The sequence below is a fragment of the Cricetulus griseus genome, chromosome 7, assembly GCF_003668045.3.
Source record: "Cricetulus griseus strain 17A/GY chromosome 7, alternate assembly CriGri-PICRH-1.0, whole genome shotgun sequence".
Lineage (NCBI taxonomy): Eukaryota > Metazoa > Chordata > Mammalia > Rodentia > Cricetidae > Cricetulus > Cricetulus griseus.
The window spans coordinates 88,982,135-89,001,860 of record NC_048600.1 but is presented as its reverse complement, the minus strand read 5'-3'; the positions used below and the strand labels follow the sequence as shown (position 1 = coordinate 89,001,860).

At 48.5% G+C, this 19,726-nt stretch overlaps 1 protein-coding gene across 4 annotated transcripts in view; it reads right to left on the bottom strand.

The window, feature by feature from the left end:
* The window catches only part of Slc43a2 (solute carrier family 43 member 2), a 42,354-nt gene extending 26,827 nt beyond the window's left edge, over positions 1-15,527 (bottom strand). Inside the window, exons 1-5 of one of the 4 annotated variants that reach the window (XM_027426737.2) lie at positions 15,331-15,527; positions 14,267-14,470; positions 5,118-5,325; positions 3,998-4,053; positions 2,925-3,001 (exon numbers count right to left, since the gene is read on the bottom strand). In XM_027426737.2, the coding sequence (XP_027282538.1) occupies positions 2,925-3,001; positions 3,998-4,053; positions 5,118-5,325; positions 14,267-14,426 (501 nt within the window). In that variant the 5' untranslated portion in view covers positions 14,427-14,470; positions 15,331-15,527. Of the gene's footprint in view, positions 1-2,924; positions 3,002-3,997; positions 4,054-5,117; positions 5,326-14,266; positions 14,471-14,650; positions 14,902-15,261; positions 15,285-15,330 lie in introns of those variants that run through there. The other 3 variants (XM_027426738.2, XM_027426736.2, XM_035447501.1) reach the window with 3 other exon arrangements.
* Between the last annotated feature and the right edge of the window lie 4,199 nt (positions 15,528-19,726).

The window sequence follows — 19,726 nt, the reverse complement described above, 5'->3', positions numbered from 1 at the left end:
GCTAATCCTTATTTTACAGAAATACACGTACAGAATGTTCACTTGAAGAGTGTTCACAAAGGGAAGAACTGGAAACCAACTTGAGCATCCCTGAGTGGAAAACTAGCTAAGTGGGTTATAGTTCATTTCTACATCAGGATAGCATGGAACAGAACAACAGCAAGGACAATCACTGGAGCTAAAGTAAGAATGCAGAACTCTAGGTACTGGCAGGAAAATGGAAGACAAATTATGTAGATAACACAAGCTGATACAGACAAAGCCAAAAGAATAACCCTGATATGCAGACAAAACAACACTCAACAATATATTCTAAAATTGATGGAGGTAAGACATTTAGAATTTTGCAGTCTACAGTTGTTTAAATTTCCAAAATGGTGAATATTTAAATACATGTTTTTATTTTGTAACAACAACAAAATAAGAAAAGTCAAAAAATACTTAGAGGTTCATTACTTTTTCCTAAAAGTACCTTGGACAACAGCTTCCAACTTCATTTTAAAGGCTTTAACATGGAGATAGTGGCAGGGAGGGATATGGACGAGCAGAAAGGTAGGTATGTGTGGAAATGTCATCATGAAATCTATAATTCTGTGTGCTAACAAAGAGTAATGAAAAAGGAAGCATACACACAAATAAAGGTTTGCTTTTTTTGGAATGTTTTTGTTTTGATTTGTTTTTTTGTTTTTGAGATAGAGTTCTGCTGTGTAGCCCAGGTTGACTTCAATATTCCTAAGAACCAGGATTATATGTGTATCACCATTTCTGCCCCACAGGGTTTCTTTCTTATTTTAATTTTCTTTTTTTTCTTTTTGAGACAGGGTCTCTCTATTGTCCTGACTGCCCTGGAGCTCAATGTGTGGATCAAGCCAGCCTCGAACTCACAAAGACTCTCCAACCTCAGTCTGAGTGCTGGGATTAAAGGTATGGGCCCCCACAGCAGGCTCCTACAAGATTTCTCAGAAGGAACTCCCCATATGGTGCTTTTCATCTATTTGTCTTTTACTGTTACTGTTTGAGCCAGGGTCTGGTGGAGCCCAGGGTAGCCTCAAACTTCCTATGGAACAGAATGGATGCTGTCACTGTTTCAGACAGGGTGGCCCTGAACTTCCTATGGAACTAAGCATCACCCTAAACTTCTCCTGATTCTTTGCTCCTCCTAAGTGTAGGGATTGAAAGAACAAGTTATGGTGTCTAGCTATCCTTTGTCACTATTTCAGGGGTACAAGTGCAAGGCCTCATTCTGAAGCCCAAGAAGACCTCACAGTCACACTAATGATGGTCTCACCACTGCCTCCCGAGGGCTGGGATCACAGGTGTGTACCACCATACATACCTAGCACCTCTCCTTTTATAACCGCATTGCCGGGGTTGGTACCCGGAGTCATGTGCATGCTGGACAAGCACTCTGCCAATGAGCTGCACCCCAGCCCACAGCACCCCATGCTTCATGATGACTAAGCATTCATTGTTCTGCACTTTGATGCTTAAGCTCCTCAAGTCCCAGGACCATCTCAAACTCATATCCCTGACATTCAGATCTGCCCTAACAGATGCCCAACATGACTAAAATAACAAGGGCGATGCCAGGTTTTTATTTTTCATCTTGCTAAAAAAAAAAATGTTTGGTGGTTTTCATGTTGTCCAAGAACAAACAGAACCATGCATGACTCCTGTTTCACATTTACACAACCTTGTGGAATTTGTGTACTTTTCACAGTGTGGACATATTTCTCACTGTTTCAACATTTGTTTTCCTCTGGGATTATGAGAGGGGAGAATACATCTATTTTGATTTTAAATGCATCTGATTTAAAAAACAAAAATAAGAATGCCCCAACAGACACAAAGTAAACCTCACCAGGCACCAATGAGATGAAGCAACTGAGCCTCCAGGTTTGTGTGCTTCGTTCACCCTCAAACACCCATACCTAAGGCTCACCACACCTGGTGCTACACTGGGTCTTTTTTACTTTAGGACTGTCCCTGTCCATGGACATAGGCCCAGATGGCTAATCTTCCCTGCCGGGGAGAGCATTGGAAAAGGGAGTGGAGAAGATGTGGGCCTAAAGGCAGGTCCCAAATATGCCAGCACATCTCTTCATGCTCTTTTATCAAGGGCCAGAAAGGTCCCAGAGCTCTCAGCGGAAAAGCATAATGGGAAATCAGAACCACACTGCAAACAGCAATGGTGGTGGTGTATCCCCAGACCTTCTTCTGAGGTAAACCGAGTCGGGAGACGTCCCTGTTGATAGATGCCTCTGAATGGTACCCCTTGCCTGGCCAGGCAAGTCTGCAGTCTTCCCTTGGGAAAAGATGTTTCTATTCCTTCTTTAAATTCCTTCAGCTCCCCCTCCAGCCCTTCTCCCAGCTTAAAAAGAAACCAATTTTGTGGCATCCTGGTGGTCCTGCCAAGTGCATGTTCTACATTTCAAGAAACAGTTTCACCTATCTGGCCAATGGCCAAACATCTGTGCCCTAGCCAAGAAGAGTGTTACAATGTCACCACTCAGTTCCAGGCACCTGCAAAAGGTTGGGGCTGGGTGGTTCCAGCACAGGCTCGTCTACAAATGGTATTGTTAGCCAGAGTTCCTGGAAAGCCTCAGGATAGCAGCCATGGAAAATAAAAGACAACATGGGCAATAGCCTTTGTTTTCCCTGCTTGTCTTCTCTGACAGGGACCTGCTCCTCCATGCCATAGGCAAGACCAGAGGCAGCTGCAAGTCACCCTGGGAGTCACACCTGCCTGCTTTACAACCTATGAGACTGGCTATGCTGTCAGGCCACAGACTCACAGTCCCTCCACGGCTTGGGACATCCAAGCATATAGGGCAATGTAAAGAAAGGATCTGGAAACCAACAAATATGCCTCAAATGTACCATTTACTCGGCTGAAAAACGTTCCTTAACAAACCAATACTTACCGTTAATGAAGTGAACGTCATACACATCCCCCCAAAGCCATTCAGAGCCAAGGCGATGAAGATGAGCACGGAGAGCGCTGTGGACAGACAGAAAGCCATAAGTAGGGGAACACAGGAGTATAGTGTTCCATACTGAGAAGGCTACAGATGAGCTAAAAATAAAGGACAGGGCATCAAAGGTTAGTGACGCTTGGAAAGCTCGCTTTCCCTCACCCTCGTCCTCCTGCCTACCTACTGGAGCTTGAGTTCTAGCAAAAGACATGCGCCCACTCTCTTTTTCTGTCAACCTAGCAGCAATCAAACGGCCCCAAAAAAGCTGCTCACACACAATAAAACCCTAAGTTCCTGAAAATTAGTGGATGAGCTTGGCTAAGAGGTTAGTAAAATTTAGGTCCTAGTTTGATGTTGTTCTAAAAGCCCTTAAACTTCTTGACTGGGGATGGGATCCAGGTGTTTCCTAAACTGTTTTTCAAGGGCTGGCCTTGGTTCCTGGAGGGTGTGGCTCAGCTGGGTGTGGTGTATCATGTCTGTAATCCCAGCCTTCAGTCTGAGCCAGGCAGGGGGGTCGGGGACAGATGCTCGGTGACAGAGTACTTGCCTGGCTTTTGTGAGCCCTGGGTTCAATTCTCAGTACTGAAACAAAAGAGGAGGAAGAGGAGATGGCTGAACCTACCATTTCTGCACCATGGAAGAACATGTCCTATAGCTGGCCTGGTCCATAAAACTTGTCTTTCAAGTGGCATCAATGAGGATATCACCAGGGACTGGGTTGGTGGCTTGGGGCTGAGACAGGAGCCTCGAATGCCCTGGGAACATCTCTCACACTTCTGCTTGGGGTGATTATTCTCTTGCCAGCCACCCATTTCAAAGAGCTAAATCCTAGGCAATAGACCAGCAGAGCTGCCCGGCTACCACTCAGGAGATAAGTGAGTAGAGGGCTAAGAGGTGTCTCTTCTGGCTTGAGCAGGGAGCATCAAGTCTAAGATAGCATCCAAGAGCAGGTGAGCTAGTGAGCACCTACGGATAATAGAGCTTCCCCTAGCTTCTGGCAGACAGAGAACAGGTATACTCACAGTCTGGGTTACTTGCTCCATATGCAATCAGCAAGCAGGAGACTGCAAAGCAGGCACTAAAACAAAACACAAAGTGTACTGTTGATACTACGCTATTAACCGCTGTTGCTATATAGTTTTGTGGGTGTATTTGCTATATTTATAATCATTAGTTAACAATTCTGGGGAGACCAGGGACATATGCCTCATGAGGAATGCAAGATGACCCAGGAGGATGATGGGCTCCTAGGATCTGTTTTCAGTCCTGAGAACTGAACCCTAGGTCTTCTATGCTACACAAGTGCTCTACCACTGAGCTGTGGCCTCAGCCTCATTTCATAATTGTTAAAATTTTATTCATTTTGCCAGGTGGTGGTGGTTGTAGTGCATCCCTTTAATTCCTGCTCTTGGAAGGCAGAGGCAGGTGGATCTGAGTTTGAGGCCAGCCTGGACTACAAAGAGAGTTCCAGGACAGCCAAAGACACAGTGAAACCCTGTCTCAAAACAAAACAAAAACAAACAACAACAACAACAAAAAAAACTTCATTCACTTTAATTAATTAATCAACTTTATTCTCACATTTTAATTTTTCGGTGCTAGGTATAACTCAGGGCCATGTACACATTGGACAAGCAATCTACCACCGAGCCTCATCCATAACCCTTGTATTTAAAGCACATAATATTAAGAATGGCACATGTGGGGCTGGAGAGATGGCTCAGAGGTTAAGAGCACCGACTGCTCTTCCAAAGGTCCTGAGTTCAATTCCCAGCAACCACATGGTGGCTCACAACCATCCGTTATGAGATCTGGTGCCCTCTTCTGATGTGCAGATATACATGGAAGCACAATGTTGTATACATAATAAATAAATAAAATCTTTAAAAACAAAAAAAAAAAACAAGCAAGTTCGGGTTATCCCAGATGGGCGTGACTCCTGTGGCTTGCATGCAGAACACAGGGAGAATCACAATATCTACTGATTCCATGCCAGATAGTGTAATAACCCTGCCCCAGGGAGGCATTTAGGGAGCTCCACGGTGCACCTGCTAGCACATTCCAAGATTCCCTACAGCAGACAGGGAGTGCAGCTCAGAGTATCACCTATCCTCATCCTGCCCCCAAGAAACCCATACTGACCTGCCCAGCAGCCTGAGCTTCCTCGGGCCATACTTGTCCATGATGATACCCAGAGGCAGGGTGATGGCACTGAGCAGGAAGGAACCCACGGTGAATGCCAAATTCAGAATCTCATCTTGGGCCTTGCAGCTGAGCCAGCCATTCACCAGGCTCACCTCCTCATGCTCGGGCTCTGCGGTGCCCCCAACTGTGTCATTGGTGACATTCTCTGTGTATATAAAGAAACAGACCATGGTAGGCATTCGAAAAGACCCAAGAGACAGATGCTCCTTCAGAATTATACCACTGAGAAAGCCAAAGCTCGCTCTGAGAGCCTTAAGGCTCCGGCAACTGACAAGGCATGGCTTCTTCATCCAGACCCCTGCAGCAATAGCACAGAAGTTCTCAACATTTGCAGAAATCACAGACCAAAGAATCCAATGAAGAAAGCCAAACCTCAGAAAACACAAGTCTTGTCCACAACTTCAAGGCCTTCATGTGTCCCTTGACACCCACCCTTAGTCCCAGATTGGGATTTCCATTCTAGAATGATGGTAAATGCCTGGTATCTAAGCAGGAGGACCAGGGGCTCAAAGCCATCCACAGATAATGAGTCTGAGGGCAGCTGAGGCTACATGACACCCTGTGTCTCAAAAAAAGAAAAAAAGAAAAAAAGTGATTCCCATTCTACAGCATCCTATATTCTATACCCAGGACAATGCTCAGGGTCCAGCCTTGGCTGTGGAGTCTCAGGCTGTCTCAAACATCTTTAATAGCTCTGTCCACAGATACACATGCAGCCAGTATGGAGGGGGACTTGGGAAAGACAAGCTGCTGGTCTCACCAGAACACTTGGGTTTTCCTCAGCCAATCTGAGCAAACTGGATGAGCCTCTTCACCTCTACTTCTAAATCACAGCTCAAGTCACGTGACATCTTCCACCTAGACTTCCCACACCTCTAACTGCCACATAACTCAGAACCAATAGGGTTGGACTTCTTGCTTTGTTTTTGAGGTCCTGGGGAATGAATCCAGATCCACGTGTATAATGAGCCAAGCTACCTACCTACCACTTAGCTGAACCCCCAGCTTGATTTTTGTTTGGGGAACAGCACAAAGTTATTTCCTTCATTTATGGAGATGGTCCATTCTTACTTCTCTTACTGAAGTCAGTGTTGATGGTCACCCTGTCCTGTGACCACATCCAGAGCCAGTGTGTCAGCCACACCTGCACACGTGAGTGCCCCCTCCAAAGTTCAACCAGATTCAAAACAACACAAAAAAAAAGGAAGGGAGAAGTACTGTACTAGCAGGAGGTTGGAGACGAGCTGGGACTGAGGGTCTCTCCTTGCTGGAGCCCACTCTTTGAGGGACGCTAATCCTGCAGAAACTAGCGGACTGATTAGCTTTGAGGCTCCAACCAAAGAGCCAAAGAAACTTCCTCAGATTAACCACTTTCCTCAGCTGGGGCTGCTCAGCTGAGGACCTCAGAGCCTGCCCCGGCCTCTCAGAGCCACCCTGGATAACTGAAAAGAAACCACTTGTGGTGACTAATGGCATCTGCCAACCTCTGACCAATAAGCCCTGCTGGGGGCATGCAGAGACTAATGGCAGATTCTGCCTCTGGACTCTAACTTCCCTTCCCCTGCTTCCTGCTGTATATCCTTAGAAATGTGACTTGATCTTGCTCTGTTGGTTTATCTGGGAACTAGACATAATATAACAGACAGAATATACCTCTAGAGCTTTGGGGACAAACAGTCATGAGAAAAACCAGATAGCATCATAGAGCTCCCAATGGGCATACAAAGTGTTTGGTAAATAACTGTTATTGCTAGTGTCAGTTGCACTGGGGCTCAGAATGGGGGTGATTTAACAGGCTGGAAGGGAACACAGTACTGTATCAACATGGGATAGCACAAGTGTATGCTTAGTTGCCCACTGGGCTGAGTCTGAGGCTAGAAACTGTCTTCTGGCTATCCTGTCACATTATCTCAGTCTCAGTGGGCCCTGGCCACAGTAGCTGTTTACTGAATGAGCAGAAACAGTGAACCAGATCCCAGTAGCCAAAGGGATTAAGATGGGAAAGGAAATAGGACATGCAGATCCAAGCTGAAGACAGAGGGACTTAGGGAGATCAGAGCCACAGGTTAACAGCCTGAACTCACACAAACAAAACCTTTCAGGCCAAACTCCCAACCCAGCCACTTTCAATCCCTTTCCAAGACATCTTCCACACTGACAGCCAAAACACATGGCAAACAGGCTTCTCTGAGCCCATTGGTCCCATGTGTTGCTGTAGCTGGCAGGTGTGAGCAGCTCCTGGAAGGGAAGAGATGGTTTCGGGTGTCAGCCATGCCAGCAGAACAGGAACTGGACCTGCAGTATGGGGACCAGGCCTCCACCCAGCAACGATGAACATTTCTAGGCAATCACGCAGGTAGGACTGCCAGCACAGATGAGATGCAGTGGACAGGTGGAAGAAGGGCACTCCAGCCTGAGAGACCTGACTGTGACCACACAGGGTGTGGAGCCAATTACTTGCACTTAAGAACTTTAAGTGCCATGGGCTCTCTGGCGACATGGAACAGGAGAGGAAGGAGGTTGTGGGGGTGGCGGGTAAGGCTGGCACAGTGGCTCACAACCACTGAAATGATAGCTTCGGAGATTCAATGCTCTTTTCTGACCTCCAATGGCACCGGGTATACATGTGGTGTATATAAATGCATTCAGGCAAAACATTTATACATACAAAAAATTTTTTTTTTAATCCCAAGATGGGCCAGTGAGATGGCTCAGCAGATAAAGGCGCTTGAAAATTTGAGTTTAATCCCCAGGATTCACATGGTTGAAGCAAAGAACCAACACCTGAAAGTTGTTCTGACTTCCACATGCACACGGCAGCTCACAGCCAGCCAGCCAGCCAGCCAGACAGACAGACAGACAGACAGACACACACACCTAAATGTAATTTAGAAAGTTTAAATCCAAAGATATCTTAAATCTCCTGATTTGTTCCAGTTTTGTCTTCTTTCACCTGGCCACAGAAAGCCAGGAAAGGGACCAACAGATATTTACCTAGGAAGTGTCAAGCCCCAAGGTGTGCCCTGCTCAGTCTACAGTGCAGCCATTGCCAACCCAGCTCAGGCCAGCCTGTTTGGGTCCCACCTGTACCTGTTATTAAACAGGTGCCTCTACCGTGGGGTGGTCAGAACAGCCTGGATTAGCGTAGCCTGGGAGGGCTAACCAGAAGACAGACAAGAAACTGGTGTGTCAGAGTGTACTGAGAACAGGACTAGGGCTGCCAGGGCCAGGAAGAGAGAACAATGCCCTGTACTGTTGGTCCCACTGAGAAGACTCACAAACAAAATCTTAACAGAGGAGGCAGAGGAGGCAAGAGAGTTCTGTGACCCCACTCAGGGCTCCCTTTGGCTTCTCTAGGGTCAGAGAGAGTCCTCCCCTCACCCCAGGCAAACAAAGAGAGTGAGGAACTCCAGAATATCTCCCTCATGGTGCTGAGGGAACAAACAGGCACATGGCTGAAGGCACCCTCTTAAGTTCCTTAGCAGTTCTTTCTCAGGCTGGTGACTAAACCCCTCCCCTCCATGCCGCTGATTGCCGGGCCAGCCCTCCTGAGGGTACCTGCCCCAGCATCCCCTGCCACTCTCCCATCCTTAGTCTATCCGGCAACAGGAAACGGCATCTCAGCCCAGCAGGGGAGATGTGGGTGAGAGGTCGTATAAACCTCAGAGCAGGCAGGACACAGTCAGAGCACCACTGGGCCCTCTCTTAGAGGTCCACAGCAGCAGCAGCAGCAGCCGCCACCGGCTCCTGCAGACAGTCTGAGTACTGGCCACTGCATTCATTCTTTGGGACACTCAGTGCCCTCTCATGCCGACCCCACATTCTATGGCCCTGGATGTGGAACTACAGATCAGGTGCGTGTCTACAGGAAGGTCTTGCAGAACTAGGCTCAGATGGAGTCTGTCAGAGCCTGACACTATGATTCTGCTGTCCCTGTGGGTTAGAGGCAGTCTGGAAGGCTGAGAGAACAAAGCTGGGAAAAAGGCTGGGCCACACCAGAGGCTCTTCCTATCACCTAGTGAGAATGGGTGTTTCACTGCTCTCCTACAAAGCCACGGAAAGCCAGCCCACACCCCACAGGACCTTCATGAGACACTAAGACAAAATAGGACAACAGATGTCAGGGAGGGAAATCAGGTCGTGAGAAGGGTAAGGGTGATGACGACAGACAAGGGTATTCTTTTTGCGACACATTTTTTTTGAGGCTGCGGGTACCAGCTTTTAGTCCTCTTACTGTTTCTTTTGGAATTTTCTGAATTTAAAATAAACTTTGGGTGAGCTATAGGTGCAGCTAAGTGGTAAAGCAATTACCTGGCATGTGTGAAGACCTGGTTTTGATCCCTAGCACTGTTAAAAAAAAAAAAAAAAAAGGTCTAAAACAAGTAAAACAAGCCCAGTGTGGTGGCACACACCTGTAACCCCAGCAGTTGGGAGGCTGAGGCAGTTCGAGGCCATCCTGGTCTACATAGTGAGTTCCAGGTTGATCAGAGTTAAATAATAAAACTCTGTCCAGAAGAGAGGATGAGTCAAAAGGACCATGAGGTCAAGGCCAGCCTGAGCTATATAGTAAGATCCTGTCTCAAAGGAAAAAAAAAAAAAGACAATCATGCTCATTAGCAATAAAAGTCAAAAGTTCACTTTCCAAAAGATGTCCATCACTGGCTTGTAGGTATGGATAACAGCCCCTAAGAGGGAAGGCCTTGGAGTAGCCCAGAAGTCTCCCTGTCCACATCTCAAGACTGGCTTTATGCTGCTTTCTCAGGGGACAGCTGCCCCTCTGCCCTCTAGAGGCACTGTCTTGTTTCTTGATGTCAGGGTGAGAGGTCCTACCAGCCAAGAACAGACAACCGAGGCTGGGGAGCAGAGCACTTGCTGTACAAACGTGAACATTAGCATCTGGTCCGCATTACCCGTGGAAAAGCTGTGAGCTCAGGGCTCAGCGAGAGATCCTGCCTCAATAAATAAAAGAGGACAGGACGGACGAATCCTGGCATCCACTTGCACATGCACTCATGTGTCCATAAATATGAGAGCATGTCCATGAACACACACGACGGGATTCATCTTCATGTGCGGAGCTGGGATGAACTCCTCTAGCAGAGGCCATGGAGATTTCCATCATCACAGTCCTCATTCCACCCACACCCAGCATGTGGCAAGCCCTCAACCGTTCAAGAGCCTCCGAGAGGTTCACTGAATTCTGGCAGTCCTTTGCCTCCCTGGCTTTCTTCCGGCCTTGAAAATAAAATTCAGTTTTCCTTGCCTCCCAGCCCTTCCACCTGCCCAGCCATCTCTGCTGTACTAGCCCTTTGTCTTCCCCTCTGAGGTGAGGATATGGCCTACTCTAGCTCTCCCCCCAACCCCCACCCACGCACACCAGCTCACCCTTCCTCACCCTCTAGGCTTCTGCCTTAAGTTTTAGGAGGCCTCCCACCTAGGCACAAGCAGATCCCCACTGGTGGTCTCATTCCCACCACCCTCCACTTTATAGAGTATGTGTGTAAATAAACCTCGATAGGGTTTATTAAGCCAGGTGTGGTGGCACATGCTTTTAATCCCAGTGCTTGGGAGGCAGAGGTATATCTGTGAATTCAAAGCCAGTCTGGTCTACATAGTGATTTCCAGGACATTCGGGCTATATAATGGAGACCCTACCTCAAAACAAATACAAAATAATGTTTACTGAATATGTGAGCTAAATAAGAAGAAACAATATTCACAGATTGGCCAAAGCTGCCCCTGTCAAAATCCACCAAAGGGCCTGGTATGTTGGCATGGACCTTTAGTCCCAGCACTCAAGAGGTAGAGGCAGGCAGAGCAGCCAGCCCAGTGAAATCAGCCAGCTCAGAGAACACAGCAAATTCCAGGACAGCCAGAGTTATATGATGAAATCCTGTCTTAAAATCAAAAAAACAACCCAAAAACTCACCAAAGAACAACAAAGAGCTGGGCAGTGGTGGCGCATGCCTTTAGTCCTAGCATTTGGGAGGCAGAGGCAGACAGATTTCTGGCAGTTCGAGGCCAACCTGGTCTACAGAGTGAGTTCTAGGACAGCCAGGGCTATCCAGAGAAACCCTGTCTTCAAAAACCAAAATCAAAACAAGCGAACAAAAAGAACAGAGAAAAGGAAGAAGTCATGTCATGTGGGTGGTTATGGTGGTCATATAGAGGTCAAGGACTCAGCTTGGGAGAGCTCCACTCTTCCCATACTAGACACCTAACTGTCCACACCAGGGGGACAAGAGAGGTCTCTATAGTTGCCATTACCAGGTGAGTGATACACAAAACTCATCAAATGCCCAGACCCAGCTCCCAAGCACTAGCCCGGTCCATGTAACAGGCAAAGTGAAGCAAGATGTAGGGAAACAGAGACTCAAGGAATTCCTTTCCTTTTCCCACATCGCCAAACTGGAACCCAACACCATGGCTGTAGCCAGATTCTGGCTAGAGTCCCAACACAGTTCTGAAAACCTTTCAACAGGTTCAGGCAAATTCCCTGTGGTGAACAAACTCAAGCCATCAATCTTAAAAACAACAAAAAGCTGAGACATTCGCATCTCAATCAGCTATACATGGCAAGTAAGCTCTTTAAAAGTCTAAAGCAGTCAACTCAGCCATCCACCTAGGTTGACAATGTTGGGACACAGAGCAAACCTTGACCCTAACCTTGCCAGGCACTCCCAGTCAAGGAAGCGCAGAAGTTTCTGGTCCCAAAAGTCAACAGGTTGCCGGCCTCTGAGAAGCAAGGAGGCTAGAGAGATAAGCTGTGTGGAATCAGCAGGCTCTCCCAGTGAGGATGCTAGGTCAGCGGGTTTGCCAGATAATCAGAAAAACCAAAATCAGACAGAGGAGCAAAGGCACAGGATAAGAAGTTGATGTTCAACCCACAGTCCTGACCCTTCCCCTTCCCTTTGGTTTGTAGAAATGACCTATCAAGTGTCTCGGGCACTTAAATACCAGCTCAGCACTATGCTGGCACGATCTCTGGAAGGAAGAAGGTTTCGTCAGGAAAGCAGTTTCCAGTCTCATAGTGTCATACCATCCAAGAAATTGTGTAAGTGGACAATCTGACTTCACCAGCACCACAAGTCAGAGAGAGAGAGAGAGAGAGAGAGAGAGAGAGAGAGAGAGAGAGAACTGACCACAACAGTCCTCTAGTCTGGATGAGATGCTAAAAGTTTTGTCAGGATGATTTTATTTTCTTTCTGTTTTTAAACTCCCAATGGACCCCAAAACAAAGCGAGAAAGAGCCAAACACCCCTATCTGTTTGTATCAGAGAGGCCATTAATTCCCTAACATCTCTTAAGCAGAACAGAAAGCTTGGTCAGGGAACAAGGTCTGACTCTCATCTCTCACGATTTCTTGCTGATGTGGGGAAAGACCTGCCAAGAACCCTTAGGCTATTAGGAAATATTTTTGAGTGCTAAAGGCTAAAGGTTGGTTATAAACGATAGGCTTTCTGCCCTCTCCCAGGTGGCCTTTGAATTCCCTTCCTTTTTCCACCCTTACCTCTCCTGCTAAGCTCTGTACACTAAGGATCCTCTGGGCAGATCAGAGAAGGGAAACAAAGATTGACACAGTTACAGGCAGTGGGAGCAGGTCCAAAGCTTTCTCTTCCTGCTAAGAATGAGAGGCTGGGAAAGGCAGTGCAGGCTTATAATCTCAGCACTCAGGAGAATGAGAGGAAGGGATTACAAATTAAAGGCTAGCCTGGGCTACATAGCAAGAGTCTGTCTCAACAACAACAACACACACAAACTACCTTAAGTGCCAGGTGATGGCTCACAGAGAAACTGTCTTTAAAAAAACAGAAAGACTGCTGGGCTTTTGTGGCGCACACCTTTAATTCCAGCACTCGAGAGTCAGAGGCAGACAGATCTCTGTAAGTTCAAGGCCAGCCTGGTCTACAGAGTGAGTTCCAGTACAGGCTCCGAAACAACAGAGAAACCCTGTCTCGAAAAACAAAACAAAACAAAAACCAAAAAGACAAAAAACAAACACCTCTTGATGTGACATTCAGAGCATTAAAGCACTTGCCACCGAGACTGTCAAGCCGAGTCCAACCTCATGAACTCACATGGTAGAAGAAGAAGAGAAGCATCAACCAGAATTCATCCTCTGACTTTCCACATAGTCCTCTACCCCCACCCCAATGAATAATTACCAAAAAAAAATAATAATAATTTAAAGTTAAAAAAAATAAATAAAGGACTCTAGAAATAAAAAGGCATGCTAGCAGTGACCTAAACAGTCAAATCTGGGCCACCTCCATCAGATAGGATTGAAGCATGGGGTGGGGTACAGCAAAGGCAAGAGGCATTTCTTACCAAGAATGCCTACGAAGGAGGGGAGAGGCTGGCGCCTGACTGGACCCTGCTGATGAACGAACCCTACTGAGCTGCAGCAATCAGGGTGGGAAGACAGTGGAAGGAGGAAGGGTTGGGGACGTTGAGGGCAACCCTCAGCCTGCCTTCAGAAGGCTAATGGAGCTAACCTAGCATCCTTTTCCTCACTGTCCCCCTTCCTCTTCCTCCCTACTATGTGCTGGAAGCCACTGAGATGTTCTCACAGTTCAGAAGAGGAAATGGCCTTTGGAGAATCATAAAGCAGCAAAAATAGACAAGAAATTATATCTTGGCAAGCCCTTAGGAGACTCCGTAATGGCCTGACTTAAAAACATGTACATCTAGATGAACCTTCCTACGGGTGGAGGCGAAGCCACTTCCTCTCTGTTGCTGCACCCTGGCCTATGAATCGAGTTCCTCTTTCTTACACATGTTTACTGCAAGGCAAGCGATGCTGCAGGCCCCAGAAGGCCGGGAAGCCAGCAAGGTTCCTGACTGCACACAGGGGTACTGCGTCTATTTAGTCTGCAGCTTGGGCAAATGTAAGACTGGTCCCAGCCTCAATTTCTCCATCCACAAACAGGGATGGTGGTAATAATATGCACCTAAAGAGTTGGCTGGGGATCAAATGAGCCTTTTGGCACTAGGAGGCTCTGTGCAGCAAACTGGGCACCACCACCCACCCTCTCCCAAAGCCCCATTCTAGGAACCTGCCCCTGACCGAGAGACACCCCTCTCACCTGGCTTCGTACACAGGTAGGAGTAAAAGCCCTCCGACTTGAGCATGATGAGCAGGGAGCCCCAGCCCAGGAGGACTGCTGAGAAGAGGAGGTTTTCCAACACAGCCGTGCAGGCCATCCACCAGCGGCGCCGATGGGCAGTGGCCAGGGTGGGCGCCATGGTGCGGTGTGTCAGCGACGGCCCGGCTCCGGCTCTGCAGACACCTGCGCACAGACCTCAGCTTCAGCTATGGCTCTACCCAACCCGTGTGACCGCTGGCGCACAGCGACCAGACTGTCAGCCCCCAGCAGCCCAGGCTGTAGGTGCACGCCGCAAAAGAAGCAAACCCCAGCCCTGTCAGAGACCTGGGCCACCCCGAACCCGTGACTGGCTGGTACCGCTACCTTCGACCACGGTGGGGTCTTGCGGGCCAAGTGGAGAAGCTTCTCCCTCAGTTCACTCGGAGGTAAACTGAGGCATGGCAGCTGGAAAGGGACCAACGCATGCTAAAGGACATGGAGCTGGTTCTGGCCCCAAGCAAAATTGAACAGCTAGTATGGGGACCGTAAAAGGAGGCAGTTTTCCGTAAGGCCACCTGAGCATAGGCACACCTAGGAGCTGCCACTCCCAAGGACCCTGACAGGCGCCCGCCCGCCCGCCCGCCCGCACTCAAGACCCTTCCCTAGAGCTTGTTCCTTCAACCACAAGATCAGCGGAGGGAGCTCCGGAACGGTCCGCCCACGGTGCATTCATTGGCGGGACCGCACAGGAACTGCTGCGCCATTGGTCAGTGTCCAGGTCGCTAGGCGCTACCGCCACGCGAACCCCGCATGGGAGAGGCGAAGCCGGTTCAAACCGGCGGCGCGAGCCAACCGCGCGACCCCCGTGCCAGGCTGTTATCCCAGCAATTAGCCCGTTTCCATTGAAGTAGATCCCGTCCCTCCATCCTCCTACTCTCCCTTTTCGTCTCCTGCCTAGTGTCTTCCCTCCAACAAGCATGCACCTTCCCTCTAACCCCGGTCTGTGAGCAGCTTCACGTTCCCGCACCCTCATCAGCGGCCCGGATCTCGGGAGTTGAGCTTACCCGGCTCCTACCGGTGTGTATCGGGCCCGCCCGGCGCCTTTTCTGTCCCCTTTATTTCCAGCCCTTTTATTCCTACCCTAAGATGAAAAACACTGCTGCCCGTTGATTGGCTGAGTGGGCTGGAAACAGGCGTTGGCCAATCAGCAGCTACCCGCCCGCCCCCCGGCGAGCAGAAGCCGGTTCCGGCCGGACTTGGAGACAAACAAGAGGAATGGGGGGGCTGGGGGCGGCTTGGGCAGGCCCGGCTCTACCCAGTGAAACTGGAGTGCCCCTCGACCCGGAGCCCCCGCGGGCATCGCCCCACGCCCTGCTCGGAGCCCTCTACCCGGTCAAATCCCTGGGTCAGCGTTTCAGGGAGTCTTGGTCCACCCTGAGCTGGGCACCGTGTGGCTCGGCCCGCGGTGTAGACCCCGTCCCCACCAGAGAGAACCACGGCCAGATGCTCCAACTCCGCGAGCCGATGTTGCCCTTTCGTGCTACGCTGCCCGGCTTGCTCCTCGGGCTTTGTATCGGGGTCCTCGCCGCTTTGCCCCGATTGTCCTATCCAGGCGCTGTCTGCGGGTGTGGAAATCCCCCGACCCAGGCAGGTCCCGGTGTCGTGTACCGCATCCCTGCTAGATCTCCTGATTCACGGGCTCTATGCCCTCGGGTGCCTCATGCCTGGTCCAAAATCAGTGTCTCTTAGAGATCTGTAGTCAGGTTTTAGGACCGAGACGTCCCTGGTCATCCATCCAGAAGCCACGGTCCCCATCCGGTGCATGTTTTTCTCGGTGCCCTCGGAGACTGGTGTTCAGACCGGTCACCTTGGTGCGCCCTTTCTTCCTTCCCCTTTCCCAAACGTCTCTTTCAAAGTGGTTGACACACTCAGTCTTCCACCCTTCGTGCTGTGGGCAACTCCGAGCAACTAGTCTAAAAACTCTGGCTTTAGAGAGCGCTACGGGTCATTAGGGGTCTAGAGGGCTCCATCCTTTCTGTGTCATCACCAGAGCTGCACTGCCCTGAGGACCTGCTGGTACGAGAGATGGAGCTTCGGCTCGAGAGGTTTGACTACGCTGTGTTTCCTTGACCAGAGGCACTAGCCTACCCTCAGAAAACCCTCGGTGTCCATCAGATTATCCATACTTCATGTGCTGGCTCGCTGGCTCTGCTTCCCTCAGCTCAAGTGCGCCCCCTGGTGCCCTGAACCTTCGCTAGCCGTCCTGCCAGCGCATGCCCTCCCAGACTTGGTCTAAACCTGAGGATGGGTTTGGGGGTCTGATGACCCACTGTGCAGAATCTCACAAGCTCCAAGTTGGACCTGCCACCTGCAAATATATTCAGACCTTCAGTCCTTTTCCTGAGCCATCTGCTTGAGAACTTTCTCCAGATAAATCTCTAAAATGTTTCTCCCTTAAAATTGTGTCCCTTTCTCCCTTGGGTAGTAGCACCATCTGGCTTTTTTTGTTGTTGTTCTTTTGGCGGGGACGTTGTTGAGACCGGGTATCACTATGTAGACCATGCTGGCCTCTGTCTCCCGAGTGCTGGATTCATAGGCATTTGCCACCATACTGGGCGAATAACATCTAATGGAGTTAGATGCTGTGAATTTACCTTTTCAACAGAGCAGTTAGATTATCTACTGTGAGGCTCCGCTTCCTACCCCCATCCCCCACTGCACCAGTATAGCCAGGCGTCCCGTTTATCTAATCTGCCCATTTCTGTTCCTGAGACACAGCTATTCATCCAGCAATCTCTGCATCTCATATCCACTCCGCAGTGAATTGTGGGAAATGTAAACCTGACCTTGATAAACCTGACCTCTTGCTAGATTCTGCAGAGACTCTCTGCCATTTGTTCTGCTAGATAAAGTTCAAGTTCCCCAACTGACCCGCCCATGTTGCTTCCTTCACCGCAGCCTTTCTCCTCCTCCTGGTCCTGAGTGCTCCGATCCGATGGAATCGCTGGGGTTCTCAATTTGCTCTTCTCTCAACAGGGCCCTTTCTTGGGCAGCACCTCCTCTGAAAAACCTTCGCTAGCCACACTCTATAAGGACTGTAGCTCTCTTTGTCTCTTGATTGTAATACTTTATAAGACGTATCCCCATTTTCCACTCACCGGAAACTCCTTGGGGACAGACATGTCTTAGTCCTTGGTACTACTAGCCCTTCCTACTAAAGTAAACTCAAGCTAGTACACAATATGAGTTCTTAGGATGAAAACATGAGCAAGGCAAAAGTACCAGATTCTAGGGCACAAGATCATGCCGCACTGGAAGGATTATGGTAGTGTCAATGGCAGTTACCTTTTATTGATAGCTAAACTTTTACTAGGTGCTTTTACACCCTGTATCACTTCATCCCTTCCGACACCCTAGGTATAGCCATTATCCTTATATTCCAGATGAAAAACTGAGGATTTAGGTGGCTTTCCCAAAGCAATGAAACAAGAAGTCACTGTTGAGATGACCCAGATCCATCTGAATGAAACTTTTTGTTTTTAATTGGGAATGCCTAGGCTAGACTAGCAGGACTTTTGACAAGTCTAAAGTAATAAACCAGGAGTTGTAGCTCAGGACTGTAATCCCAGCACATGGGAAGTAGAGGCAAGAGGGTCAAGGAGTTCAAGGACAGCCTTGCCACAAGAAACCTTGTCTCAAAACAAAACAACCCAAGGTTCCAGGGACCATCAAAAGAGGGAACAGGAAAATTGTAAGAGCCACACACACATGTACTCCAAACATGAAAAGTAAACAATCACAAATTGAGAAAGGGCATGTCCCTAATATGTAGATGGCACTTACAAATCAGCCAAAAAAGATGAACAACGCCTCATTTGAAATTGTGAGCCTGAGCCGGGCATGGTGGCACATGTATTTAATCTCAGCACCAGGTAGAGGCAGGCAGGACTCTTTAAATCAAGGCCAGCCTGATCTACAAGGTTCCTGGCCAGTGCCAGTTCCTGGTTTGTTTGTTTTTGTCTTTTTTTTTTTCTGGGACAGGGTTTCTCCATGTAGCTCTGGTTGTCCTGGAACTTACTATACAGACCAGGCTGACCTCCAGCTCAGAGCTAGCTGCCATGTGGGTGTTGGGACCTAAAAGATACTTTTTTATGTAGGGGTAGGTGGTGCTGAGTATCAACCCCAGGGCCTTACATATGCTAAGTAAGCTCTCTATCATTGAGTTATAGTCACTGTACCAGTGATGGTTTTGGGGTTTTGTTTGGAGTATTGTTGTTTGGCTGTTTTTGTTTCTTTCTGAGACAGTTTCTTTGTGTAACAGCTCTGGCTGTCCTCTCACTGTGTAGACCACCCGCCTCTGCCTCCTGAGCGCTGGGATTGAAGACATGAAAACCACTGCCCAGCTGATGGTTTTGGTTTTTGTATACTTTTTTGTTTATATGCATGAGTGCACATACACATACATGTTCATGTGTGTTCACCTGCATATGAAGGAGGCCAGAGTTTGATATAGGTTGTATTTCCTTAATGGCTCTCCACCTTATTTTTTTGACCAACTGTGTAGACCAGGGTCTCTAATTGAACCTGGAGCTCTTAAAGTAGGCTAAGCTGCTGGGGATCTTCCTGCCTCACTCCTCAGCACTGGAACTATAGGTGCCTGCCTTCCTACCTGCCTTTCTCACCCCTCCTACCACCACCACTTTGGGTTTTGTTTTTCTAAGATAGGACCTCCCTATATAGGCTGTCATGGGGGAAATGAGTACTTTCGTAGTTTTTTTGGTTGGTTGGTTTTTTGTTTTTTCAAGAGAAGGTTTTTCTGTGTATCCCTGGCTGTTGTGGAACTCACTCTATAGGCCAGACTGGATTTGAAATCTTGCCTGCCTCTGCCTCCTGAGTGCTGACATTAATGATGTGTGCCAACATGATCACCTAGTTTCCTCATAGCTTGTAAGAATACACACCCATACACAATTCTGGAAGGCCATTTGGAGCAAGTATATACATTCCTTAATGTTCTCATCAAGTCCTCAGCATCTCACTCCTAAGCAAGTGCTTTAATATGCTCAACCCATGGCATCATTTTATATTGAAACAATTAGAAACAAACATCCAAATGGGGCGGTGGTGGCTCACACCTTTGGTCCCCAGCATGTGGGAGGCAGGCGGATCTCTGAGTCTGGGGCCAGCCTGGTCTACAGAGCAAGTTCCAAGACAACTAGGGCTACACAGAAATAAAAACCCTGTCTTGAAAAACCAAAAGAAAAAAGAAAAAATCACACATGGGCAGGAGGGGTAGCTTATGATCTATGTTATTTTCAGACAATGAAATTTCATGTTATTTTGGTTTTGAGACAAAGTCTCATGTAGCCTTACCTGGCTCCCAACTTGCTATATAGCCTGAGGATAACCTTGAACTTCTGCTCATCCTGTGCCCACCTCCTGCTGCTGAGATTAGGCCAT